Source organism: Drosophila simulans, chromosome 2R, assembly GCF_016746395.2.
Source record: "Drosophila simulans strain w501 chromosome 2R, Prin_Dsim_3.1, whole genome shotgun sequence".
Classification (NCBI taxonomy): Eukaryota; Metazoa; Arthropoda; class Insecta; order Diptera; family Drosophilidae; genus Drosophila; species Drosophila simulans.
Genome location: NC_052521.2, coordinates 11,810,152 through 11,837,998, shown reverse-complemented (window position 1 = coordinate 11,837,998; position 27,847 = coordinate 11,810,152). Strand labels below are relative to the sequence as shown.

Here is a 27,847-nt window from a genome sequence, read left to right as displayed (position 1 = left end):
TTCACTTAATAAATATTAAAAAAAAAAAAAAAAAAAAAAAAAAAAAAAAAAAAAAAAAAATTAATTGAAATAATTGGGGATATCAGAAAAGGGATTGGGATTGGGATTGAGTGCCAAAGTGTCGAAGGAATTGATTTGTGCTTAAAAACCGAAGAGGCTAAGTGGAATATTCTGGGTTTTAAATGCTTGGATATGAGGAAAAGAGTTGCCACCTTTTATGAAATATTAAGCACTATCTTAACATTTGTTTAATAATTTATCAAAGTTGGGTATAAATTAGTTTTTACTTCACAAAATTATCACAATAAAAAACCCACCAAATTATTACCTGTACTGTCCTTACAATTTGTCAAGATTTCCAATCACACCTAATTGATTTAACCAAGACAAACCGCTTAATTATATAATTTGCGTTGGATGACATAATTTGGGTCAAGAGTGGCGCTATTCACTGTCTAATAAAGGGCATGGTTATCGAAAACAGAGCAACTTTCTGGATGAGATTCGGGATGTGTGTGCGTGGCTGAAGCGTCTAACAACCCAAATAACTGCTTAATTTGTTTTTCCTCCGACCCGTGCCATGGAAAAGCCCTACTGAAATTCACCTTTGCTGTTTGCTTGCACAGCAGCAACAATAACAACAGCAATAGCAACAGCAGGCGATGAGGGTAAACAAAGGTTGACCCGAACCCGAACCCAAACTCAAACTCGAACCCAAAAACCGAGAAAACCCCCTTAAAACCGTCAGCTGGCTGTTAGTTTGTTGACTTTAATGGACCAGTTTTATGGTAGAGGAGCGAGTGGCAAAAGGATACGCCGGAAAAACTGACACCGCCTGGTCACATGCGGTTCAACGCCCAGAATGAGCAGATTTTCCGAACAAGGCCAGTTGAGGCAGCCGAAATTATTTGCCACTTTTTCGTAGCTCTGGGCTTTAGAGGGTTAAGAGCGTTCTGGGCTTGTTTATGCCTAAATCAATTTGCCGCATGAACGGGTCTTAAGTGTAAGCGAAGGGAAAAGGATTCCCCCAAAGACCCACATCCCCCGGAACGCCATCCACCCATTCATATTCATACGTGTCCCGGACTAAAGGATTATTAGGAACTTTCCGCTCCAAAAGTGAGACGTGAGTGGCCAAACTTACCGAGGCACGGATGTGGCATGAGGGGCGGCAAAAAAATGTGCAAAATTAATAATAACAAATTATAAAGGCATTTCCCGCAGAGACCACGCCCTGCCAAAGAGGAATTTCTGTTCTGTTTATAAATATTCTGGAATTGTTTTGCCCCGGGCCAACAAAACGCACACACACACACACATCAAGTATTTGGGCCATCTCAGGAACTCTTCTGCATATTAAAGCCGCAAAGGAGGCGGTTGAAAGGCGGGCGGATAGACATGATGTTTGACCCTTGTGGAGCTGCATTCCTGGCCATATGCAAAATGTGGGTCAAATAAGCCAGAAAGGATTGTGCACACACACGGCCATTACGTGATGCACGTGCCACACCTCAGCAGGTGGGCGTGGTCCGATGTCTCTGCCTGCGCTTTTACCCTATCCCTATTCCCACCGCCCCCCCTCCCTAAACCCCTTTTCCCTCCTGTCGAAAATGCCACAATTCATCTTTTTAATCGCGACCTATAAATCAAATGTGCGCCGCAAAAATGCAGGCCAAACGTAAAACTTGTGCACAAAAAATTCTGTTGCATACTTCGTGGCGCAATTTAAGTTTTACAGCAAAATCATAGAGGGAATAGTCTACTCGCTAATTGCACTCAAAGGGTTTCATAAACGCGAATCACACATTAGATAAGTATATATAATAAAATAGCCATAGGGTATACCCACACAAAAATATATGCAATATATTCACTCATTGATTTAACAATATTCGTTTGAAAAACGATTTGGTTAATTATGGAAATTGTCATAAATCTTCAACCTGTGATGCCTGTGGGCAGCAGGTCGATCAAAACCCAATTAACTTTGGCTGCTTAACGAACCAGCATCTGCCCCTCACACCGACGAATAATAATTATTGGAGAGCAGGCCAAATTAGTTGGCCAAGTGTGAGGGGGGCGGGGAATGGGGGGTGGACTGCTTTCACCTTCCGTCACATAAATCAAACTAAACTCTCTCTATGCGTGTCGTCCTTTGTTGACCATGTTCTGGTCGATTGTGGACCGAGTCGTTAATTGCCTTGGCAAACCCACACCGCCCTCGTCCTTTCGAGCCGGTCACAAGGTACAGTAAAAATATTTGTGTTTAATTTGGTTACACACATTTTGGTTGCTGTAACTGCAAATTGATTATTACTAACCAGAAACGCAGGCAAATGAACGAGCCAAGAGGCCAGCACGGGTTCAGGGAGGATCAGAAGGAGTGGAGAATCCTGCCAATGGAGCCGCAATCTGCACAACTCTCGGCTACCCATTTCCCTTGCCGCTCCATTGGGCTGCGGTTTTTGTCAACGAGCGGAGCGACAGACACGACGACATTGCAATGTTGTCGGTCGTCATGGGTTAACATGGCTAGGTTGCTCTGTACAAGGGTGTGGACGCACTGAGAGAAAAAGTTATGGAACAAACCCTGAAACTATCCTGACAGGACTCTCAAGAAGTTCTTTAAACATTAGTTACTTAGCACTTAGCTTTTGCAAGGCTTTATAACTTTCTAATTAGAGCGATGTACCTTTTGTTATTTCAGTACTACATTCTTTCTCACTGAATGAGCATGCAAAAGATTCGCCACAATCGCGAATCTGGATGCGTACTGGGAGTCAGTTGTCTCCGGTTTCAGTTGGCAGCTCCAGCTTGCCCCCGCCCACTCTCTCCCCGCGATGATTACACAAAATTGAATGCCGTGCATCCTTGCCGTGAATGTGTCTACATCTCTGCACGATGCTCCCTGTCCCTGGCTGTGTGTCAATTTGAGTGTTGAAAAGTGGTCTCCAGTGGCGGCGGTTTAGTTTGCTTTTCGCGTCTGTACCCAACACCCCCTCATCCCGGAAAACGCAACCCGCCCTTTTGGCATTTTGCTACTCTGGTCTTCTACGATGTGTGTGTGTGGAGAATCGCGAATTTCTGCTTGCCATTTGTGTGCAGATAACTTTGTTGTTCGCTGTTTGTTGTTTTCCGTTTGCATGCCCGAGAATGTGCGGAATGCGTGTGTTTTATTTATACACCCCAACCCATTTGCCATTGGGCCACCCCCAACTCATTTGCCACCCCCCCAACTTTAGGCATTTGGTGGGCGTTTTTGGCAAATGTATTCCAAACTCAAATTCAATGGCTACGCAAAAGTTTTGCTACTTAGGGTTTAAATGTATCTGGCAGATACACTTGGGCAGTAGTTTTCTTGTACAAATCGAAGAGCAAGCTCTGTCAGCCATCGATGTTTTAAGATTGCCAAAAAGTATTAATGCTTACTATTTAGATACAGTGAACGATTCTATATATTCTACCTATTTAAACTCATTTAATTGAGTTTAAAGATAACGCACAAAGTAGCTCGAAATATTTTCAAACTGGCCTGCCTTAAAGGAATGTATTTTTGAAAGTTATATTCACACATCGTAAATACAAATAAAAGTTAAAGTTCGGTACGCTTAATTACAGCACGCAGTGTGCCAAAGTCCGGAACACGAGACCAAGTTGTTGCATACTCGTAGTTCCATCGACCAAGTTGCAAGTTTCCGGGTATTCGATGCCCAAAAACCCCACCTCAGAGTCGCTAAGTAGAGCAAAGAACATACTCGTTACTTGTTTCTTGTCGATTGAGCGAACCAACAAAAGCCGCAACAACTTGCCAAGTAAGTTCGAGTTGCTATTTGGAAACCTCCGAACCTTCGAGCCCCAGCTAACAGCCCCCCTGTCAAAGTTCCATCATCATCCTCGTGCTAGCCAAGTTATCAGCCGCAAATAGGCGGCGTGTACACATGCAAATGTTCCCCGGGAGAAACTTAGCACTCACCTCGAATGTTGTGAAGACGATTTTCTCAATGGATCCGAAGTAGCGTTCCCACAGGACCTGCGTCTGCTGGCGGAGGGCGAAGATGCGTTCCGCCGGTATGGAGCGCACGATGTCGGGCACCTATATATATGTATGCGGGGGAAATGGGGGAAGAGAAGAGAAGAAAAGAGGAGCGGGGATTAGAGATGGGTGTAACCAGTGCTGGCGTAATCCCAGCTTAATAGATGCAGCTCATCCCGGCACCTGAGCAACAATGCATTAATTTAGAATGCACAGCTTAATTGGTTAAAGGGTTACGGCCAACCACCCACAGGTGCCATTCATCATAATTGCAGGGCAGGAGTGGTGCCCACACTATTGCCCCACTAAATTGCAACGCCATAAAGAGTTTGCCCAGCCAGTCGGATAGAGTCGAGTCGAGTCGAGTTGCGAGTCCGTGCTCAAGTTTCCTGCTCAAGTTAACTTAATTAATTGCATTTCCTGCCAATAAACTACAAAGGCAAACATGCCAATGGACGGGGACAGGAAGTGCAGGGGGAAAAAGAAGGTGGAGGAGCAGGAAAAGCAGCTGGACAGAGGTGGAGGTGGAGGTGGGCGGTGATATCCCAATGGGCAGGCCAATTGGCAAACATTGTGCCAAGACTTTGTCGCGAATGAAGTGCGACAGCAGTGAAAAGTTCACAGAGAGCAAATATCGCAGGAATCTTTGTACTTTTAAATCACGACAAAGTTTCTAAAAAGTATGCTAAACTGAAATACTTGCTACTCTCGAATCGGAGAAAGTCCATGTCTTATAAAGTTAGTGGCTGAAATAATTTATCTTCTTATATTTATAGTCAATGTGGACTTAAAGGAACTATTTTCTCTGTGTGCAACATCAGCAGTTGAAGGCGCAAAAGCGTGAAGAAAAGGACACTGGCAGGCAGGCAGGCAAACAAATGAAGCAGGACACGCGCACTGGGAAGGAGTGTCCAAGGGCTTTCAGTCCGGCGTAACATGAAAAGGTGCGGACACTGGGACAAAGAGCTGCGAACCACTCACCTGGCTCTGATTGGCAAATCTTGGCCGCAAACAGAGGCTACCAGTGGACTAAGCGCTCCTCCTAATGGAGCAGCCAAAGTTGAGCCGTTAAGACTTGAGGGGGATTCTTGCTCTTGCTGTCTTTCGATTCATTTTACTGGGAATTATCTCAGGTTTATGCTAGTAGTTTTGTCAACAGGAATACATAGTTTTTTGGGACACTTTAAAGTTTATGTTCAAAACATTCAAAGGCATGGCTTACTACGATAATTACAAAAATAGGTTTACTGGATATCAAGCAGCTTGGACCACCAAGGACATTTCAGGATCTCTGAGCACCGGCAAACAGGTGCACAAATCTTGCTGCCTCGTTACAGAATATTCATCAACGGCAAATGGCCAGATACTTAAAGAGACCAATAAAAAGTGCATATTTGTGACAGCTCTCTGCGTTGTTTTCAAAAGGGGCTACAACTGCCAGCCAGCCAAACAAGCGGCGCACATAAACAATGAAAACTTTACTCTTTTTAGACAGGACTGAAATGAAATCGCTTTGACCAAACGACTCCAAAAAGTGGCACACGAACTACCTATCAATATTTCATATATATGTATAAGTACATATATATATATATATAGATTCCATATAGACCCGTACGTCCACAGATATCAATAAATATATGTATGTATGTATGCTCCGGCTCACCTGCAGCAGGAGGCGCTCATCGGCCCAAATGGCGGCCTGCTTCCAATCGATTTTCGATTCAAACGGCAACACCCAGGCATTGGACAATAGTACGGGAATGCAACCAGCCTGCAAGGCTTCGAGGAATCTGCAAAAAAAAAAAGAAGAGGAACGAACATACGAAAAAATATGAAAAAAAACTGGCATTGTGAAATGTAAAATGAAAATTGTTTTTTATGCTTTTCACCCATTTTTTTTAATACGTTTTTATTTCTTTTTTGACTTTTTCTGTGAGGCATTCTTTTTTGTTTGTGCTTACCTAAAGGAACCCAAACGACGTCCGCGCGGCACCAAGCAGAATGTGGAATTTTGCAGTAAGGTCTCGTAGTCGTATCTGCAATGGAGGTGGAAAAGGGATAGGAAATGAGTGAGAAAGAGCGGGCAGAACATGTAAATTAGTGAGAGCCATGGCATTGCATAATGGGATTCGGGAGCAATTAATTGAACAAAGGTGCCTGGCGACGAAAATGTGACCCCATGGAGATGCAGTCATCCGTTGAGAACTTAAGGGCATTACGATATGATAATGGATGGCGAGGGCGGGGGTGTGTGTGTGTGGAAACGAATTCGGTTCTCAAGGAAATCAAATTGGCAAGTGGGTGCAAAAGAGTTAAATAATGCCTTGAAATACAAAAACTTATTTGGTTAAAAAATAGTTAACTTAGTCAAAAATTGTCCAAAAATAATGTTATTTAATTCGCTAGAAGACAGATTTCTCAGCTTTAACTGTTGTGTGACTCATGTTCGTTTATCTCGTTTAAAAGTAATTATCTTGCCGCTTAGGGGATAAACTTTCTTCTACATTTTTTCTACATTTCTTTCTACATTTCTCTTAATTTTTTATAAGTTACTTTGCTTTAGGTCGCGTCTTATTCCTGCTGCTTAGCAATTGAAATGATTCTATTCAACTCGTTTTGCACTGCTCTTTGATATTCGACGAAATTTCTGTCATTCCAGCTTCATGTTCAACAGGGCGTATGCTTAGCATTTGCTCACATTACTCATACGCCACGTTACCCCACTACGAAATGTGCTGAAAAGTGTAATCCGAAGAAAGGAAGGATAGGGGAGTGAGGGGGCGCTTTAAGCGAAGACCACAGTGCGCGTTTAGTGTGGCCATTTCAATCTTTAATTCCGAAATCAAAGCCACGAAATGCATCAAACAGCCATAATACGTATACGCCATGTACGCCAAACATTGAATCAGGTGTGTGCGTGTGTAGGTGTGTAGGATGTACATATATAGTGTCCGCAGGGGTCGGTGGCTTAGTTGGGCGGGAATTAGGTGCTTTTGGAGTCGAACGGAGGGAACGGTGCGCTGGCAGTTTACAAGTTAAGTTGCGCGTAAAATTACATGTAGTTGGTCATGTTCTGCCCTCCAGCCAACGTGCACAACCATCCCTATCATCCTCTTTTGCCATACAGACCCCCCCTCCCGGAAATCCCTACCCCTCATCATGTAACTCCCCTAAATGGTCAGCAATTTGAGCTCGGTACACTCGCGTTTTAAAAGCAGAATCAGCAAAAAAATTTATTAGGAAACTGCATGCGCAGCTTTTTGGACATTGACAACGCACCGAAAGCTAGAGGGAGTTGGCTATAGAGCATTAGAAAGAGAGAGAGAAAGGGGATGTGGGAGGCAGCCTGCAAAAGTCCCAGTCTTTGCTATGAATAATCTTGAGCAAACAACATAAATTGCATGTTGGCTTGCTTCTGACATTTTGGCGAGAGTTGAAAAATTACACTGCCAAATGCATAGGCAGGCAACCAAAGAGGTTGACGGAATTCGCAAAGTAGAGAATGGGTTAAATCTGATGATAGAGTTCATAAAATTACGCAATGCACCCTCAAGCAGTTTTAAGAAAATAAAGTAGTTATTCTTTAAGCCAGAAGAATAATACAAAATGTATAAATAAATGTAAGGATTATAATCTTTGCAAATTGTAAGAAACTCTCTTAAAGCTAGTTGATACTATCCATTATTTTCTTAAATTTGACTGGTCTCAAAGAAGTAACAAAAACCAATAAACATTTTTATTGCATTAATTCTATGTAAGCACATTCTTATTCTGCACTTTTGTGGCAGGGGGCGTGGTTTTTGGCCTAACTAATTAGAGAACATTATGCATACAAGACTTTTGGTTATACATTCGACTACATATGTCGGAACATTTGCAGCTACTTATGCAGGTCACTGCACTGGCTTGTATCTATGTATATATTCATATAATGTATATGGAGTTCTGGAATGCCGCTTTTCGACATTTGCTCTTCGCTTGTTAGCTACTTGTTTAAGCAATTAAGAGCCGCCAACATGCAATGTTGTATTTGTTGCACTTGTTTAGACAGCAGCTCCGTTCGTCCTGAGATCCCTACTGTAGCCCCCTCCCCCCCACAACTTTAATTAAATGATTTTTAGCTTTCAGCCAAGTTGGGCGAAACAGTTCCGTTCGGTTTGGTTCAGTTAAGTTCGGGTTGGGTTGGGTTGGATTGGGTTGTTTCAACCCGGTTGTCGGTGCATCCCAACAGCATGCGAGCGAAACTTTTGCTATTTACACGCGTTTGTTGTCAAAAGTTGTTGCTGGCTCTGTTCTGTTTCTAAAACAGAGATGTTTATGCCACTGGCAGTGTGTGTGCCTAGTTAAGCTGGAATAGCAAAAACATGCTACTTCATTAGGCATAATGCAGATGGCCAAGAATTAATACGCAAAATGAGGCAGTAATTACAATGCCTCTCGATTTTTCTTCATTTTCATTTTTACAATTGCCTTACAGCCAGTTCACTTTTCCATTAAAATATTCCATATGTCTAGCATAATTTTGGTCAGCAATTGAATTTGCTTTGTTTGCATTCATCGGACATCACCCACAGGATCTATCATTTAGAATCCTGTCGTAACGAATATCTAATAATTATTGAAGTATGTATATTTATGTATCCTTATCCTTCCTAAATTTGTAAATATACTTAATGTTATATAATTATAATGTTATATATTATAATTGGCTAAGCTCTCTTACGATAGCAGTTCAAAACTTTAGTTCTACATGTATTCAAAATCTAAAAATAATAGGTAAAAATAGGTAAAATAATATACAACTTAAACAGACTACTAAAAAATTGCCAACAAATAATTTTCTAAAATGGGAAAACAATTTTTATTTTCCTATTTTGAAACGGATTTTTCGTGACCAATTTGGCAAAGTTAAGTCCCAATATGAAAACTTTAAGATATATAAATATATAACATAAGAACAATTTCATGGTCACAGTCACACTGGAACAAAATTTAAATTCATTTCCTAGCACATTCTGAATATACATTTGATTCACAGTTGGCTTATCTTACTTTGTCATTAGCACAACTTAAAATCATTCTTTAATTCATATCATATCAGCAATTTTGCAATGCATTCCATCGTCTGTGGCGTTCCTCGCTCGCTTTCTTGCGGTATCGATTCTTTTGAGATTTTGATAGATTCTTCCAGGCAGCCGCTGCCTTGGAAACGATAACTCTTATCCAAGAGACAGGGAGCAAAGAACGGCAAAATGCCTGTATCGGGAACCCATACTTTATACTTGTTGCATATTATCTCAAGAAAGAAAAATCGTGGCTTAAATCCTTAAGTCACGATGTCTCTTACGATAATTGGCCACATATATAAAGTAGGGGTGTCACGATAAAGGTATTTTTCTGGTCTTTGTTGCCTGTCTCTTGGATAAGAGTTGTCATTTCCAAGGCAGCTGCTCCCTGGAGGAATCTATCGGAATCGCAAAAGAGACGATACCGCAAAAAGGCGAGCGATGAACGCCTTAGGCGTTGAAATGCATTGCAAAATTGCTGATATGATATGAATTAAAGAACTATTTTAAGTTGTGCTAAAGACAAAGTTGTTGCCTGTATAGCCACGACATGCCGCAGCCGGATGTAAGCCTTTACGGGAAGTCAATGTTGGCCACATTTGCCGATGACGTGTACGTCACCTACAGGTCCCGATGCGAGCACGACGCAGCCGATGGTATCCAGGACTTTGCATACCGGTTCTCGGAATGGGTAAGACGTTGGAACATTGGCATCAATAGCAGTAAATCCAACAACGTCTGCTAAACTTTAAAGCGGAGAACGCCACCGCCCGTCTACATCGAGGAAGCCCCCGTACCACAACCGAACGCAGCAAAGTACCTTGGAGTGCTTCTGGATCGCAGACTCACATTTGCCAGGCATGTGACCGACATCAGAACGCGCCTACGTGCTAAGGTGGCGAAGCTATCCAACAAGCTGACAATTTACAAACAGATCTTAGCACCGAACTGGAAGTGTGGGTGCCAAATCTGGGGCTTGGCATGCATCACATCAAAAGGATCGAGGCTATTCAAAATAAGGTAGCAAGACTCATCACCGGCTGCGAGTGGTTTGTTCGAAACACCACCCTGCACAGGGACCGGAAACTCGCAACGGTATTTGACGAAATAAACCAGCACTCGAGCAGATACCATGACAGGCTGGAGCGCCACAGAAATCGGCTGGCCAGCGCTCTAAGCAGATCTCGCCCACCAAGGAGGCTCAACAGAAGGCAACCGAGGGATCTCATTACCCGATCTCCTTTGACAAGGGTCAGCAGAAGCTGACGCTTATCTTAAATCCTATTTGTTATATGTGATTGTTAGTAATTGTAGTAAAATTACTGTAAATTTGAAAAAGCTAACTATAGTTAGCCGGCGAGCCCAAATGGGCTGAATTAATAGATAAGAAGGACACAAAGGGGCTTCAAGACTTCCCCGTATGCCTTAATAAATAAATTAATAAAAAAAAAAAAAAAAACTTTTCCATTTATTAGCCGGGGAAAAAAATTAGCAAAAGCTCGCCGTCAAGTTGCTTACAACTTGCGTGCTATTCAAAGAGTTATTTATTTTTTAACTTTCATTACAACAGTTTATAACTGGCGTGTTTTATAACTTATGCAACAAGTTGGGGATTTTATTGCCTTTTTCCGTGCCGTTAAAAACTTTCTTTGATGTCACTTAAAGGCTAAATGCGCAGCAGTAATTAATATTGCAGCAAACTTTCAGTTTTATGAAGGTTAAGTTTTTGTGAATATTATATTTTAACAAATGCAACGTCTTCAAATATACAATTCTTTATTATACATCATTTTTCTTAACTTTAAACTGAGTGTTTCCTTTTTAAAACAACAATTATGTCCGTCTGCCTTAATAAATTCTTAATTAATAAAGCACTTTGTTTTTAATCGACATTTTTTATGTCGAAAAGTTTGTCACTCAAAAGTTTGCAATGAAAAAACCTTTAGCAATTTTATGAACCGCTCTAGGAAATCAAAGAAATTATGAGTTTCTTTTATATTGCCTGTTTCACAGCCATGGCAAACTTTGTTCAATAAGAATTTCAGCACACACTCTGCAATTACTTAGTCAGAGTTAAATTGCTCCGATGTCCCACCAATCCACCTGTTGCCAGCATTTGCCACCGGAGATTTAGGGGAAGTTTGGGATCACTGAAGGCGGGAGGGAAAGCCACAAAGTAAGTCACTTCAGTTCATGTCAATTGCTCCAGCCTAGGCCAGCAGAAAATTAACATAAGCAACTGGGAGGAGGAGGCGGTAACCCACTAAGCTCGCAGCAGGCATATAATTTAAGTGGTTTCCAGCTGTCAAAGGTTGCCCTCCTGCTGCCGGTGGTTTCATTTTCCTGGGCTTTGTGGACTTCTTTTTTTTTTTTTTTTTTTTTGCCCCCGAAGCTGTTTGTTGTTCGGGGAATTCTGGTTCTAGGGCTGATTGAGTGACTGACAAACTGACTGACTGGCGGCGGCGGTGGGGAATGAGGTTGTGATTTCCCATTTAGTCTCATCATTGGGGCTTTGCCTTTGACAGGTGGAGCATCCACCTTTTGCTTCTCCCTACTCCTGCAACGTAATTCACCTTTTGTAGTTTTCCGCATATCGGTTCTCGAGTTCTTTTGGCTGAATTTTTTTTGTTCTCTTCCGCCGTGGCAAGCACTTATGTATCGTTCTTTTGTATTTCAGATTGTGCCTCGTCATTGCTGCTTTTTGCCAAGAGCTCTTCTAACTTGGCTGCGGTGGCGTATGCGCAACATTTAGATAATTGCCAAATGTAAACTATACGAAACTGCCTGTCAGCTGCAGCAGAATGCAAAATTAATTAAAAATATCCTAAAAACAGCAGAAAACCATCATAAAAAGCCGAGCAGAGCTGAGGGGTAAATACAACTATAGTTGAGCGAAAAGAAGTGGGCAAAATGTCAAGACCGAGTACCAAGTTGGCAAAAAGTTTTCGCGCAAGACGCAGTCTACGATGAATTTTAATGAAAATTAAATTTTTCAAAAACAGCATTCGGAATAAAGACAATTTGAAAATCATTTCAAATGCGGGGCAAGTCCTCAAAAAGCAAAGAAGAGAGAATCGAACAAAAAGGACATCCACCCATACGCATGAAAATGGGGGAAAAAGCGGGTAAAAACGCAGCTGTAAAAGTTGCCATTGTTTGGCCAAAAAGCAGTAGAAGCCATGGCAAAAAGTTGATAAGAATGAACACAGCAGCTAGCAAAAAGATACAGCGAAAAAAAGATACTAATTTTATTTTATGAAAAATAATAAACGAGTGCAAAACTAATATTGTGCTTAATTCTAGGTGTTTATACTTTTTATGCAGCTATGTTCTGGTATAACTAATTATTTTGCCTAAATTATGCTATTTAAATTTAGTTTCTACAAAATATATACAGAATTCTAAGTGCTGCTGGCATAAGTTTTTATTAACTTAAATTTGTTAATTCATCGTGTAAACCAGCTATGCATACTTCTTTGAGTATGATAATAGTATTTGTATTATGATAAAATATTTACATTTTTTTTTATATATTTCTTTATAATTTTCTTGCTCTGCAGAGCAGCATAAAAGCAAGTGGAAGCGAAACATTAAACATGGCGCATTAGTTACAAGTGCAAAGCTCGCGTCAAGCGTTGTCGAGAGACCGCCGATGTCCCTGTTTTAGCCACCATCCTTTGGCCATGCTGCTTGGCAACCCCCTTGGCCATTCTCTTGGCCATTTCGCTGGCTTTGTGTGTGACTATCGGGGTGGTAGTCGCTTGTCGCCAGCTTGTGATAATGGCTCATAATGAAAGCAGCAGAAGCATAACCGCATGAAGACGCCGTGCAATTGCGAATGCAGCTCACACAAAATGCGTGCGGGAGTTGCGAACCGAAAGGAAAATGCTTTCTTTCAACAGCACAAATGCATAAAAAACAAATGCATTTACGATTATTACAGAAACTGAAAGACACTAGAAACGGGGCGGTAACCATAAGTTAAGGTAAAATAAAACTAAACGAGCGTGGCGAGCTAAAGCTAAAGTAACATGTCACCAGAGACTTGGTTTTGTAACTAAACAACGAATTAGTTTTTATTTTTTAATTTACTTTTCAAGTACTTAAGCAATCTGTCAAATTTGCTCAAGTAGCTCAAAACGATTTAAACTTAAGGTTCATTGAAAATTTGACGTAAATCGTTGGCATATCGTCGCTGAAATTAAAAGTACCACCGAGCAAAGTCTGGTTATTATTTTGCAGGACTCATGGGAGGTCCTTATGCCCAGGACATTACAGCAATGGCCGGCAATTACTTGGCACGTTTTTTGGGGCAACTCACACACACCTACATATATACACACATATATATAATAGCAAAGGGGAAATAGAAAAAAGTACTCAAAGAAATTGCCATTGCAGAACTGAGCAGCGTTCCCTGGTTACTGGTTCTTCCTTGGCCAAGGAGCCGGCGCCTTCTGTTCCTCCTGCTTTCCTGCTTTTGCGCCTGCAAGTGTGTCGCCTTTTTAAAGTGATTTATGTGGAAATCTGAGATTAACGTGGAAAGTGGCAACCGGTGGATGGTGGCTGGCGGAAGGGGATGAGGGGCAGGTGGAGCTCCTCGAACAGGTGCAACGGCAGGTGCACCTTGCACCGAACTAAAGTTTTCACTCGCCCTCCTTTCGTCCTGCATGTTGTTGATAATGATGATGCTGGCATGAAAATTTATTACTTGGGAAATTACATTATGAAAAATGCATAAAGCCGGATCCGAGGGGAGATGAAGAGGTGGCAAAAGCAGGCATTGGGGTCCTTTAATGAGTTGGGATTCTTCATTTTCATATGTTTAAATTAGTTTGCATGTTCGACGAGTTGCAGCATTACAAATTAAGTTTAATGGGGTCAAAGAGGATGTCCTTAAGACTCCTTATTTCTCATTTTAAAAGGGATAACAAGAGCAGCAACCTTAACCGGATATAATTATATACATATAAAATAAGAATAAAATTCAAGGAAGAGGTTTTTATGGCTGGCTATTTTATAATTCAATAGGGCTGAAATATGCACTAGCATATTAAGTTAAGATGCCAGAGATTATCCATTTAATAAATGAAGATTTAAATAGAAAATGAAGCTAGATTACATAAACTATTTTCCAAATTTGTTTTTCTATTGAAAGTACATTTATATAAGTCATTTACATTTATTTTTCAATCACCTGCTTAGGATTTTTCTCCCCGTGCCACTCACTTATGTAAATGTAAATGTTTGCAAATGCCAAACTGTAATTCCAGTTTCCCCAGAGACCTTGAACTCCCGAAATTTTCCTTGTAAAGTTGCACACACACACCTATAAGCCACCACATACCCACATTAACACACTGCAAAATAAACTGCGTATTGAAGAATTGCAGGCCAAAAGAACTTTATAAATTGTTAAGCTCAAATTAAAGGGCCACAAAATGTTGAAAGTTGCTTCGGGACAACCTTGAGGCACTCTAGGGTGGCTGCAACAGTTGGCGCGGCCAGGCAGCAACGTGGCGTATACGTAATTTCGTCGCGTCTGCTGTTAGCGGCAACGACAAAAAAAACAAGAGGCACACAAACACCAAAAAGAAAATGAGGAACAAGTTTCACTCCCAAGGACATTTACATGGCGTCTCATTATTTGCCACAGTTGCTACTTTCAGCTGACTTCAAAAATAGGCAAAGTCTGACAAACAAGTAAAACCGCATGTCTGTACACTGAGAGAATAAATTAATAGAAACCAGAAAAAAATATATTAAATATGTCACTAGTATGTTACTATTTAATAAGTTAAGATGTTTTAACTGCTTTCAAGCAGTTGTAACAAATATGGGTTATATGTGGATGGACAGGACATCGTTTTTTATGTCATTATAAACACATAAAAAGTATCCATAGCCGCAGAGCCGAAAAAGTTCGAGGAACTGGCTAAAATCGTTGACCTCGTATCGGAAGCCACGAAGTGAAAAAATGGATTTAGTGTCATGTGGCTTGCTTCTACCCATCATCATCATCACCATTATCCTGATCTGCGCCGGCCCATCAAGCCGAGTCCTTCGTTTTCCGCGACTGTAATGCATATGGTGCATGACATCGTCATCGACGGAAAAAGCCATTGACGCCTTAGGCTCATTACAATAGCAACAACGGAACCAAAAAAAAGGCCGCAAAACGTCAGCGAGAACAAAAAAAATTTCATTAAAAGCAGCTCAAGGTTTTTGAATGCAGCTGAAAAAGTTTATTTCCAAGTCACAGGCTGTGGTAAAGTTGAAGTAATAAGCAAACTTTTAAATGGATTCTGTGTTGCGGAATACGTCTGTATATTTAACCTATATATATGTATATGCTGTTATATGTGCTAAATTTGGGAGTTGAAGCAATTAACTATGAGCTCTAATGGCCTTGAATTAGTCATGTAATTATAAATTCATAAAAGCAAATTAGAGCATTTAAATAGTATAAATAATATCCTTTATAGTCAGCTTTTGCGAAATGTAAACATTTGTTTTATGTGTTAAACCCACTGCCATTTAATAAATTCAAAACATATTTATTACTTATAAAAAAGGTAAAAATAGGTAAAATAATATACAACTTAAACAGACTACTAAAAAATTGCCAACAAATAATTTTCTTAAATGGGAAAACAATTTTTATTTGTGTGAAAAATTAAATATCTAGGGAATTGATTAACATATTCCTAGATTTACTAATAGCCTAGATTTGATGCTCCGTTGACCAGCAAATAAACGAGAAAACTTTACCAAGTCATTGTCAAATTGAATGGATTTCGGCTTCTGGCTTTAGATTTGCTGGGGGTGTAACACCCCCCTCTTTATTACCTTCATCACTATGTATAATAAAGAAGCCAACAACAACAATGCGCATTTTGCATATTAATGCCGTGGAAAACTCATCAAAAATACAGAAGCTCAACTCACCCAAAGAACTTTGGCGCCCAGGCGCATTCACAAGCTTTTAGAGATTCCGAGCAGAAAAAAAATCGCTGATGCTATTCTAGGGTATTATGCAATTTTCTCTAAATATATATATATGTATACATATATATATATATATATACATATATAGTTGAAGCCAACACATGGAAAGCGATGCGATGCAGAGAATGTAAGGAAGAGATCGAAAGATATATCTGACAGGTGCATTAACGAAGTTTCCAGACAGCGAAGGCCCCTTGATAAAAAATGATGTGAGTGGAAAAGCAATTTGCTTGATTATGTAGAACAGTGCAGGGAGTTCGCGGGTTGGGGGATGGGGTCGTGGAAAGTGGGGAGCATAAATCGCTGACGCTTGACGCCAAAGCAGATTTGTCGCATAAGTCATGTCAAATTACGAGAGGGCCAAGAGGACACACAGGAGGAGGTAAAAAGGGAAGGCTTACCGCCAAACTGCCGCATGAAAACTGAAAAATTACATTCAATTAAAGGTAAAATGCAAAAGGTTGCGTTGACAGTTTTTCCTGTTCAAAAATAACAATGTTTTGGGGCTTAAAAATATAGACCACTGATCTCCTAGATGTGCGATAATTAAATGTCATTATCTCACGATAAAAAAACGTATAGAAAAGAACGGAAAAGTTTAATTTTATACAACAAGTCGATTGGTTTAATGTAAGAAAAATATTTCCACAATTCAAACGATCTGCATTTGATAAAACAAAATAACAAAATGATATACTTCCAATGCAAGCAAAATCAGTTTAATAAGATCGAAGCATTCGTCGAGTGAAATATGCTTTTCTTTGATTATTTGTCATTATTTTTTTGTTTTCGTAAAAAAATAGCACTTCAAAAATATGAAAGCGTTGTACCAAGCAATCATACTTCTCGGTTTGTTAAAGCTACTGACCTCAATAGAATTAACGACAATAAATAACACAAAATGTGTAGACTGTTCGCAGGACAAACAGGTTAAATGCATAATTGAAGATACAGGATTTGAATGTTTCAACGAGCACTCGATGAAGATAATCACAGAAAAGCCATTAAAACCGAAGCCTCCAAGTACCGAAAATTTGGATGTATGCATACCAAAAGGCCTGAAGATTCTTTGCATTGATGGTATGCATCAGTTTTTTAGTACACCTTTTCAAATTTCAAATTTTCTGTGCCAATTTTAGAGAGCAACTTTCTGAAAGTCATCGTTTGGTCGCCAAAACTTGGATGTCAAATAGTACACAGAGAGTACCCAAATAGGGATACGTGTTTCACTGCCAGCCTTATCTGTCCGTGTGTTGAGACCCACAAGGGATCCGGAAAAGCGCAGGTCACCTATAGTTTGCCACTTATAGTAACCCTGTACTTAATAACCTTGTGCAACCCAAGATAACTAAAATAAATAGATCGACAATACAATTTTGAATATACTAAAGTCTCCATATAAAGATCGAAGCAATCCGTTTTGTATAAATTATGGCCCAACCTTTTTCCAAAACTTTAACAATCTACTCCACGTGCTGAGTTTATTCGTGACAACCATTTCCATAACTTCATCTGCACCATTAATTTGGCCAACGTAAACGAGCCAAGTTTGGACCGAGAAACATTTCAAATCATCTGACCATGATTGAAAAGTCACCGCCCTGAATTCGCTCATCCTTGAATTTTTCGACGCAGTCGCTAAACGAAATCCATTGGCATTGCAAATGCCTTTGGCCCAAGTGTCGTGCCATTTAAATGAGCTTGTCAAGTCGGATTTCAGCACATTAATCACCACGCACATCCAGAAGATACATATATCTCTCTGTCTATATATATATAAAGATGTGTAAGGAGTTTATAGTGGGCGGGGCCGAGACTCCGGTTAATGGCCAAAAGGATGGGGCGTGGCTGCTATTAGCACGATGGCGGCGAAGGCTAAACAAATTACTTTGCGGACCCAATGACAGCTAGAAACAATTTCTGGCCACTTCGCCAGCGACAATCATCGTCTTTAGCGACTTTATGGGTTAGGGGCAGGGGCAGGGGCAGGGGCAGGGGTAAAGGCAGGGGCAATCATCCTCCACTCACCTGTCGTATTCCCGGTTGTCCTCGTCGCAGCGATTATCCTGCAGCTCCCGCCAACTCTTCCCGTGGCGACAGGTGGTGACCAGGACCATGTCGCGTCCGTTGTGCAAATGGAAGAGCGAGTTGCGCGTCTCCGATCCAATGCCATGCACGTATCTGCAAAAATCAAGGGACACCGGGTTATTAGTGCTCAAAGTTTAAGGGAATTTAAAATTTATACCAAAAGAAACCAATTAACTTGAAGTAGACAATGTGTAATAACATCTAGCTTCTTGAAACTTATAGCGATATATAGATATTAGTTTAAGAGTAGTATTTAAAAGTAGTACTAGTTTCTGCCATATATTTTTCGAAATACAAAGCACTTAACAAGAAGATTGCTTTCCCTTACTTATGCCTGTAGTTGCCTACAAATCTTTGGTCCTCACTATTGAAAGCATGCTTTATGGCCGACAATAACAGAGATTGCCTCCACATTTCCCAGTCCCCAGACGATTCACCTAAGCTTCGATTTTATTCGAGCGCTTGAAAAGTTGTGGCCTTACAACCCAATCGCCATCGCAATCGGGAAATGCTTACACAAACACAAAAGCGAATGTGGCAGTGGCAGTTGGATTAAACTGCTCCGATTGTTCTTCAGTTGGCATAAACAGCGGCGTCAAAATCAATTGCAATAAACCAACCGCATGGCGGGCAGGATGGGATGATTCCGTTTAGATACGGACTGAAATCTGAGCTGGCCGTCAGCAGAGCAGCAATTGAAACAAAAGATGAACATTGCGACAGCGACACTAACAATAAAAGGCTCACGCACACACACAAGCAAGCAAGCAAATAGGAGAGCACACACACACACACACAAACACACTCGGCAACGGACAGTAAACGTTTTCGAGTGTATGGCTAAGCAAAATGGCAGCATCAGCTGTGCACTTGGAAAAATATTGACTCATGATTTTTCACACCAAATATTATAAAATTTAGTGTCTAATAAATAATAGTTCATTTATGTTGAAGTTGGGCATGTTTCATCCACTTAAATAAGTTTAATTAAATACTATGCTATAGATTTTGTTTTTTAAAAGATGGCTATGGACCATTTCTGTTTAAAATCTTCAAAAGCTGTGCAACAGGAGACATGAAATGGAATTATATAGTTTCTCAGTAATGGGATCACACTTTTTTTAAGTGCTCTAAGGAAGCTTTCGCATCAGCAGTCGAGCAGAAAAGGAGAAGCTTCTGGGTATAAAAAAAAAAAGAACTCAAATAGAATCCAGTGAGCAGGATAAGGTTGTGTGGTTGTGCGGTTGTGTGTGTGTACGTGTGTATGTGCAATTTCCTTCTGCTTGGCTTGCAGTTGAGCAAATTTCATACACAATGAGCCACGTCGGTGGCTCCACTTCACCTCTGCACCACCGAACCACCGAACCAACCAGCCAAACAAAAAAACTAAACCAAGCCAAACCAAACCAAACTCGGCCAACACAGCAGATTGGGCAGCGCTGATTTCCGTTGTCCGACTACCGGGAGTATCCTTGCTCCTTGTGGAAGCAGGCAAAGGAGCGCCTGGCTCTCTTCCTGTTTTCCAAGGCAGGAGGGCAGGATGGGAGGCAAAGGGAGAAGCGGCAGCTAAGCCATAAGTTATTTGATTTAATCAGCGTGTCGCTGCCGCTGGCGAATATATCTGAGGTTACGGCTCCAGAATCGAAATGAAACAAAATGTGTGCGTATCAGTGGGCAGGGAAAACCACAAGCTACCACAATAAATGTGAGGAAAAAAATTAGGTCACTTCGTTTGGAATAGATTTATTTGCTTAAAGCGTATTGATAAAATGCCATTTGGTTAAATGTAAATAACTCAGCTGCAGCATTACAAATTAAAATCAATCGTTTATTTGGCCAGCAGTTTGAAATGTTTACACAGCCAAAAGGGTTTTCAAGAACTTCAAACTACTACTCCTAAATGTTGTTAGTTGTGCGCTAAAATATTAAAAAGCGTTTAAAATTATGCATAATTCAGTCAGTTACAACAAATTCTTTTAGAATTCACAGAAAAGAATCCAAAAATCTTGTAAAATTCCATCAATTCATTTGGAAATCAAATTGAAAACCAATTTGCCGCCATGGGACACGCTAATGATACGAATAAATAGATACAACAATTTATTTGTCAATTTATTTCCATAACAAATTTGATTGAATATGACAGCCGTTGCAGCAGCAACAACAACCCATAATCAATGGCCATGCAAGTGAATTGAAGCTCCACAAAAAACGAAAATGTTTAATAAAATGCCAAGGGATGAGTATTTTATGGGGCATCAGGGATTCTGCAGATACTGCCTTTCTGTCGTGCGTCGTGTAAATTAATTTAGGACGCTGGCAGATGTACAAAACGCAGAGACAGAGACAGCCACATTAATATAAATTAAGTACATGGCCCGGCAATAGCGGCTGAAAAAAATGCTTTCAGCGCCCATTAAGAACCGGCTATGGTCTGTTCTAATCTAATTTATGCCCCAAATGGCCCACTGGCCCGCTGTATCCGGATATCTGGAGGTGAAAAAGGTCCATCTGAGCATTTGGAGGCAGAATTACTTTGATCCTGCTGAAAAATTGGAACACCTTAAATCAGAAATTCTGCTCAATTTGTTTAAATTTCTTAAGTAAAGTGAAAAAGAAACCTCCCTCTTTTACGTGTTTAAAAAATAAATAAAGAAACCTCTGTTACATTTAGCATATGGCTTAAACGGCAATTACTTCCCAACAGCTGAAAAATATGTGCATAAAATAAAATTATAATTCCCATATACCATATTGACTTATGGTTTAACTTTAATCTGCCGCCCTTTATACGCAGCAATTGATAAAACGGTTTTCACCGGGGAAAAAACGCCCCATTCATAGGAAAAGAATGCCCCGAAATGGGTCAATTAAATATTGATTGGGCCGGGACTGCAGGCCACAACCGAAAAAAAGGGAAGCCATTCGGCCAAAGGAACCAAAAGCCATTTGGAGGGCTGTCATCGCCAGTGCGGCACCAATGACAATAAAGTGCAATATCCAGACGAAGGGACCATTGAACCGGTCGGAGTCCTAGTGGAGTCCCGGCTCCTGACCACTAATCCAAACATAATCTAAAATAATTGAGTATGCCCAGGACGCGAAGCTTTTTTCGCCCCCCGTCCGTCCACTCTGAATAATTTATGCGCGCATTAAATAAGCTTAAAATGTGTGCGGGCCCTGCTTTTTTTCTTTTAGTGTGCGAACAGAATGTGGGTATATATCTGGAATATCTAGTATCTGCCGGGTTCGCGGGCATTGTCTGCCACACTCCGGCTTACATGGGTTAATGCCTGCGAACGGGATCCTTGTACAACGTGGCCAAGGGGCTATGGCTTATGACATAAGTTTATGTTTTCCACCCATTCTGGACCCCAGCGAGTTGTCGCCTTCGCGGCCAAATCGCCCGGGGTTATGCAGCATTTGCTCCAGCCGAAGCTTATCTATGCAACTTCAAAGCTTTTGTGATGGCCCAGTCACATTCACATGAGCTCACAATCCATGGCTGGTGGGCTAAGAAAACGTGGCGTATGCGCAATATCTCCAGCTCCTTCTTTTGTGTTTCGAGCATAAAATGGTGTCGCAAAACTGCAACGAGAGCAGACTTTCACAGGCAAAACCAAAAAAAAAGAAGTACAATAAAAAAGAGGATAAAATATAAAAACGGAACAACAGAAACGCTCCTGGCCTTAAATCAGTGCAGTGCAGGCAACCAAAGGAGGAGCAGGACATCAGGGATACTGCTGAGACTCCAGAATTATGCGAGAAATGGGCGAAAGGTTGAAGGGGCTTCGGGCGGCGAACGACAGGTAAATGCATTTTTACTCCGGCGAAATAAACGTAAATATAATTTTAAGTGCAGCAGCAGCAGCATCAATATCAACAAATTGGTTTACACGAGAAAAACAAAAACCGAAAATGTCCACGACATGAAAATCAATTTATTTTTAAGACTTTAAGTTGAATACAAGTTTTAAAGTGTTGTAACAGCAGATCTGTACCCTTTATTTCTTAAATACCAAACTATTCTTAAAACATTTTTAAATGCGCTTTCCATCTTGCTTACTTGGGTGAACTGCATCAACGTCACTTCCCTTACGTCATTTGTAAATCACTGCCCCTTTTGCCTCCTTTGTCCACTATTGGATGCCTAATGTAGGCGACCATCGATCCGTATCAATCAGAGTCCGTTTCTACGGCCTGTTTCCAGGGCTCGTCAAAGTTATTGCACCAAACAATGCTTTTGTTATCCTTCTGGCTACGCTACGACCCAAAATGCGAGTGGTATCAACGGTTTAGATACAAGTCGAAGGGGCGAGATGGAAAAATCTGTGGCATCGAGGCGAAATTCGAGCTCATACAATTTGCAGTTAGCTCTCGCCTTATGCTTCGCCAAACTGATACAGGATACAGGCAGTACCATCTATGTGGCTCTCCCTTCGCACACTCATATTCCCGTCAGGCAATCGACTGCACTGAGAGAAATGTATAATTTGGATCTATTGAAAGGATATTCGGTTAATTGCCATTCAATATTAAATTGAATATCTAAAGACAACAAAGCCAACTAATTAAAAGTTTGTAAAAAAATATATTTTCTAAGAAAATATAGTTAATTACATTTAAATTAAGTAAGATTTCAGTTCATTGCAAATTGAAAAATAATTTCTCGGTGTATGCGTGCGTGTTGGTTCATTGTTGTTGTGGCTTGTTTGGTTTTATTGTGTTTATATTTGGCTTAGGGCATCAATTTGCTTTTATGCAAGGACGACCACAACGACAAGGAGTTCAGGATTCCGGCTGTAAGCTAGCATTATCAGTGAAGTCAGGCTAGGCAGCAATAGCACAAATATGTCTATATACATGTGTGTGTGTGTGTGCATGTGGAGCATGTACAATGTTCTTGGATTGAAGGCAAGGGGCATATTGCATTAGCTGGTAGTGCAACAACGTTGATGTTGCATCGATTACATAATCCATTTACACAAATGGCATTTTAAATACATTATTGACTGACTGAAGCGTGGAGCGCGTTTTGAACAAGGCTTCAGTGCGACCAACATTGCGTATGCGTATTGAGCCGGCAACCAAAGAGTTAAGCAAATTCAATTGATGTGCATGGGCGGTAATACATACATATATACGTATTAACGTCTCCCCCTCGACCTATTTAACAGATGTTTAATTAGTGCACAAATGCAATTGTTGCTGCCTGATAAGTCCGTAAAGGGCAAACCAATACGGCTTAAAACGGCTTACTCACATTTATTGAAGGCCGGTAATATAATAACGAGCCGAGTTAGAGCGCAGATAACACATTGTTTAATTGAACATTCTAGACGTCTTTGTTAATCAATTTAATTATATACAAGATTCGCCGTTGATTGAAGTACAGCCATCGCTTAAATCATCGAATTAAAATCACATATTCATTTCAAAACCTAATAGACCACTTAAATATTTTTCAAGTGTGAGTAATTGTACCTATTGAATTTATACTAAGACAAGTCCCTTGATGTCTACAAAAGAAATGTTCAATACCTAACTACCACTGTTAATTTAATATATAAGAACGTTAAAAATATTCCCGTATAACCACTTAAATTCGACAAAAGAGATATTTTATAAACATTTTTGGAGTTGACACACAACTCTTGATAATGAGGCATTTGACTTTGAAGTGGCGCCATCTGGCGCAGAGATATGTGTTCGAGTGGAGTACTCTGATCAAACAGAAAAATATCTCAACAATCATCAACAGCATTACCATGGCCATCATTATAATGGTGATGGGCAAAAGAGTGCACACACGCCACAAAGTCATTTACCGAACCGAATCGTTTGGCACGTTTCGGCCCACAGATGGCGCATTGATGATGATTATACATATATCGCATGAGGACGTTGATGAGGATGCAATATATTTGTGAGCCAATGCCTGGCATCGATAAATTTAAGTGCAGGCATCAAAGCAGAGCTGAAAGCGCTCATTAATAAGTATTAAGTAATAATTAAACAGTTGCATTGGTGCCTGGTGCAAATCGAAGCTTTTGATGAAATTTAAGAAAAATTTAAAACTTATTCAAAGCCTTCACGCCACCCGGTAGGCAGCTGCAAAATGCAGGCGAAATCAAGCAGCAAGAAAATGCACACGGAAACCAAAAGCGAACAGAAATGCAGAGTAGAAGCCAAGGGGATAGTGCAGAAATATATACATGGATGTACGTATGTATAAACGTTAAAAACCAGGCAAAATAAAGGAAGGAAAACCAAGCAGCCAGACAAAACCACAGGCACTAAAGATACCGAAAAGTAATGGAACTAATTGCTCAACGAAAGGCGGCCAGCCTATCAGTCAAAAGCCCATTGTTCCCCACGAAAGTGAAAATGAAAATGCCAATGCCAAGCTCAAAGCCAACTAGCTGCAATAATAATTGGAGCAACTGCAACTTGCAACCAGCAACCAGCAACCAGCTACTTGCAACAAGCAAGTGGCAACTACTATGTAGTATATAAAAGCAAGTGCTTTGCGCGCAGGCGCCGACAGTTGAAATTCGCCAGCAGCCACGAAACAACGAGCACTTAACTCGAAAATCTGCATTCAACAATTGCTGGAATATTGAAATCGTGCGGTGGGAATATCGAAGTCTATTGGCCAACATGAGGAAGCATTGCGTAAGTAAGCCAGAAATGGATTTGCCGAGGAAGTGTAATACATCAGCTAATTGTCACTGTCACCCGTTGTGCATCCGGCTGGATTTTGGGTAACTTCAACTCTCGCAGATCAATTGGATTTGGATGTTTTTGCTGCTGGAGCTGATTTTGATCAGAGCCGAACAGCAGGCAGAGGATCACAGGTTGGTTTATTCCCTCAAAAGATACATCAATAAAAAAAGAAAGCTAAATTCGTATACCGTTGTTAATAATTGAGCAAATTCGATATCGTTTTTTAAGCTATAATTGGAACATAACAAAATAATTGAAACTTTTAATCAGTGTTTTAGTGCCATATCCCATTTAAAAGTCTCTTAATTAAAAACTTATCCTTTCTCACACATAAAATGTCTGTCGTAAAATGCCAATAAATCGAATCGAATGATATTCGCCACTTTCGCTTTTCCCGCAGAATTCAGCGTCGTTTTATGTGGCAAGAGATGAATAACTCCGTAATGGGTGGCGTGCTGGGACGAATGTTCAACGGAGCCCGGGCGATGAAGTCAATGCTCACGGATCTCATGCCGAGCACGGCTGGATATGGCCAAAAAATCAACATGGATTTACTGCCGACAGAGATGACGCGAGTGAAGTACATTATACGCAATCCACAAACTAACAAGCCGATGAAGATCATCAAGATGCGGCCGTCGCCGAAAAAGGTCATTAAACTGAGAAGACCCATACCCAAGCCCACTATCACCGAGTCCTCGGTGATGATCTCCCATGGAATCCACAAAGATCATCGCATGAGACAGTTGGAAAAGGAGCAAGAACTCATAGCTGAGGGCAAGGCTCCGATGACCAGCGATGAGGCAATAATGGAGAAGTACTTTAAGAAGCGTCCACGAGGCGGTTCCTCCAACGAGGTCATCTCTGGCAAGATCATGGAGTACCAGAGTTGGAAGCCCGTCTACAAAGCAGGAGAAACACCATCATCTTTCGTGACTCTAAGACCGCAACCCCTGACCCATTTGCACACGGATATATCCAGTGGAGATCATGAGATGTTGCCAAAGCCCGAGAAGCTGGTGAGCTACGAGTATGAAAGGGATGAGGATGACGTGGCGGAGAACGAAGTGGCCAAGCAAACGGGTCACCGTTACGAGGTCACCGAGCATACGGGAGAAGCTAGCGGCGAGGTGGAAACGGTCGAGACAGTCGCCTCCATGGAGAGTGGTTTTGTGCCCAGTCAGGGAATGACATTCAGGTCTCCACCACCAGCACAGCATGCGCCGAGGCCCAGACATCGAACGCCGTCTAGTACCACAACTACCACCACAACCACAACAGAAGCACCCAACTATCCTCCCTCGTTCCTAAAGAAATACCGTGAACGAGAGGCCACCACCACGCGCAGACCGCGGAAATACCACAACAAGGAGGTCTATCTGATCCGCGAGGGCGATGACAGCTCGGAGGGCAGCACCACACCGCCAGCCTTCGCGATGAGCAGTTTGAGGGCTCGCCTCCAGGATCAGCAGCGCCATCAGAAACATCAGCACAAGCAGCAGCTGGAGGAGGAGGAGCTGGAGGCCGCCCTCGTGGATGCCATGCATGGCGAGAAGTGGCCAGCGGAGGTGGCCCACAGCAGTTTCCAGCTGGCCAGTCCCATTGGACCCAGTGCGGTGGCATTCGAGCAACCTCTGGCCAAGGCGCCAAGGGGGCAATACAAGCGTCAGACGCGCGACAATATCCGGCAACGTGGATCAATCAAGTTTGCCGACAAACCCAACTACGATGAGGCCTGAGGAAGCGGGCAAAGTCACCAGTTAGCAACCAAAGAGCCAAAGGCTACAGTTGAACTACATGAATTATAAATAAATTCAGTAGTTTTTTGTGCAACATACGGTGGCATGTGTACGAAACTTATCCCCCTACAATGAACGACCCTTTTGGCTTTAATTTAATTTATGTCGCAGCTAACATTTTATTTTATTTAGTACAAATATGTACAAGTCAAAATTGTAACAAGTTCTATTTAAAACACAATTTGTTACAAGCTTACAAAATAAACTAGGAAAACTTTATTTAAAATTAAACCTTGACTTTGTTATTTAAACATCTTCAGGGGCTAGTGGTGAATCTAAAAAATATTTAAAAAATACATATTTAAAAAATATATACGGAAAAACTCACATGTCAGGATTGATTTCTTCTGTTTGGACTTATCTATTAACCACACTTGAACTTTGTTTAATTGGCTTATCTAAGATTTGAGTTTATAGCTATTCGCGAAGTAAAAGTGAGCTAAACTAACAATTTCCCAGTGGATTGCATTTCATTCGCGGTACGGAGTCAATGCACCCATGACACGCAATAATATGCAGCATGCCGCAACGGACATAAAACTCTGGAAATATTTTGACTTTTAATTAATGCCAGTTAGCGATTTTCCCTTGGATGTTTGTGTGCGTTTGTGTGTGTGTGTGTTATCGCATTCCGCTTAGCAGCTTGCATTTGACAACTAATTTAAAAAGTTTACATGGCCGACAGCCTTGGGCTCTGAAATCGAGAGCATTGCGGCGAAGTGGGTTAAACCTGCTATAAATTCCAGAACAAAAGCCATAAGACACACTGTGCGACAGAGGCGGGTATAGAGCAAAGGAAAGAGATAGCCAGATAGCCAGATGGAGGGGCGAACAAAGAAAAGCGCATTTCCACTTTGAGTGCGGTTTTTAATCAACTAAAGCAGCGCCAACAACAAACTGCAACTGAATTAAAAAACTCAGAATGCCCAGTAAAAACCAGAGGAAAGGGAAAAGGGAAACGGGAATGGAGGGCAAAGGGAAAACGCGATAAACTTTAAATGAAACGACATGTCGGCTTAACTGGCGATTGGGGGGAAAACGCAGGGAAATGCCGGAAAACTGGGGAGCCTACAGATTGGAATTGCCGATAGCCAACAATGCAATGAAAATGAGATAAGGAAATT

General features: G+C 41.1%; 3 protein-coding genes across 4 annotated transcripts in view; 2 read left to right on the top strand and 1 right to left on the bottom strand.

Moving 5' to 3' along the window:
• Nucleotides 1-27,847, bottom strand: part of LOC6734494 (exostosin-1) — a 70,017-nt gene that overhangs the window by 21,606 nt on the left and 20,564 nt on the right. Inside the window, exons 2-5 of the mRNA XM_002081477.3 lie at nucleotides 18,139-18,291; nucleotides 5,998-6,072; nucleotides 5,700-5,826; nucleotides 3,974-4,093 (exon numbers count right to left, since the gene is read on the bottom strand). Coding sequence (XP_002081513.1) covers nucleotides 3,974-4,093; nucleotides 5,700-5,826; nucleotides 5,998-6,072; nucleotides 18,139-18,291 — 475 coding nt within the window. The remainder of the gene's footprint in view (nucleotides 1-3,973; nucleotides 4,094-5,699; nucleotides 5,827-5,997; nucleotides 6,073-18,138; nucleotides 18,292-27,847) is intronic.
• LOC27208111 lies at nucleotides 16,837-17,506 on the top strand. 2 transcript variants are annotated; one of them, XM_016183736.3, is made up of 3 exons: nucleotides 16,837-16,959; nucleotides 17,020-17,190; nucleotides 17,250-17,506. In XM_016183736.3, the coding sequence occupies exons 1-3, from the start codon at nucleotides 16,926-16,928 to the stop codon at nucleotides 17,456-17,458; spliced, it is 414 nt and encodes a 137-aa protein (XP_016027621.1). In that variant the 5' UTR covers nucleotides 16,837-16,925; the 3' UTR covers nucleotides 17,459-17,506. The 2 variants fall into 2 exon arrangements, with proteins under 2 accessions (XP_016027621.1, XP_016027620.1); XM_016183735.3 differs by having other exon boundaries at nucleotides 16,846-17,190.
• LOC6734495 lies at nucleotides 24,725-26,954 on the top strand. Its single transcript, XM_039292751.2, has 3 exons — nucleotides 24,725-24,873; nucleotides 24,982-25,055; nucleotides 25,325-26,954. The coding sequence occupies exons 1-3, from the start codon at nucleotides 24,859-24,861 to the stop codon at nucleotides 26,661-26,663; spliced, it is 1,428 nt and encodes a 475-aa protein (XP_039148685.1). The 5' UTR covers nucleotides 24,725-24,858; the 3' UTR covers nucleotides 26,664-26,954.

Bases quoted from the DNA above. Each gene is read 5' to 3' on its own strand.
- LOC6734495 (XM_039292751.2), top strand. The intron at 25,056-25,324 runs GTTGGTTTATTC...CTTTTCCCGCAG, and splicing joins CAGCAGGCAGAGGATCACAG to AATTCAGCGTCGTTTTATGT.
- LOC27208111 (XM_016183735.3), top strand. From the start codon at position 16,926: ATGAAAGCGTTGTACCAAGCAATCATACTTCTCGGTTTGTTAAAGCTA. The intron at 17,191-17,249 runs GTATGCATCAGT...TGCCAATTTTAG, and splicing joins GAAGATTCTTTGCATTGATG to AGAGCAACTTTCTGAAAGTC.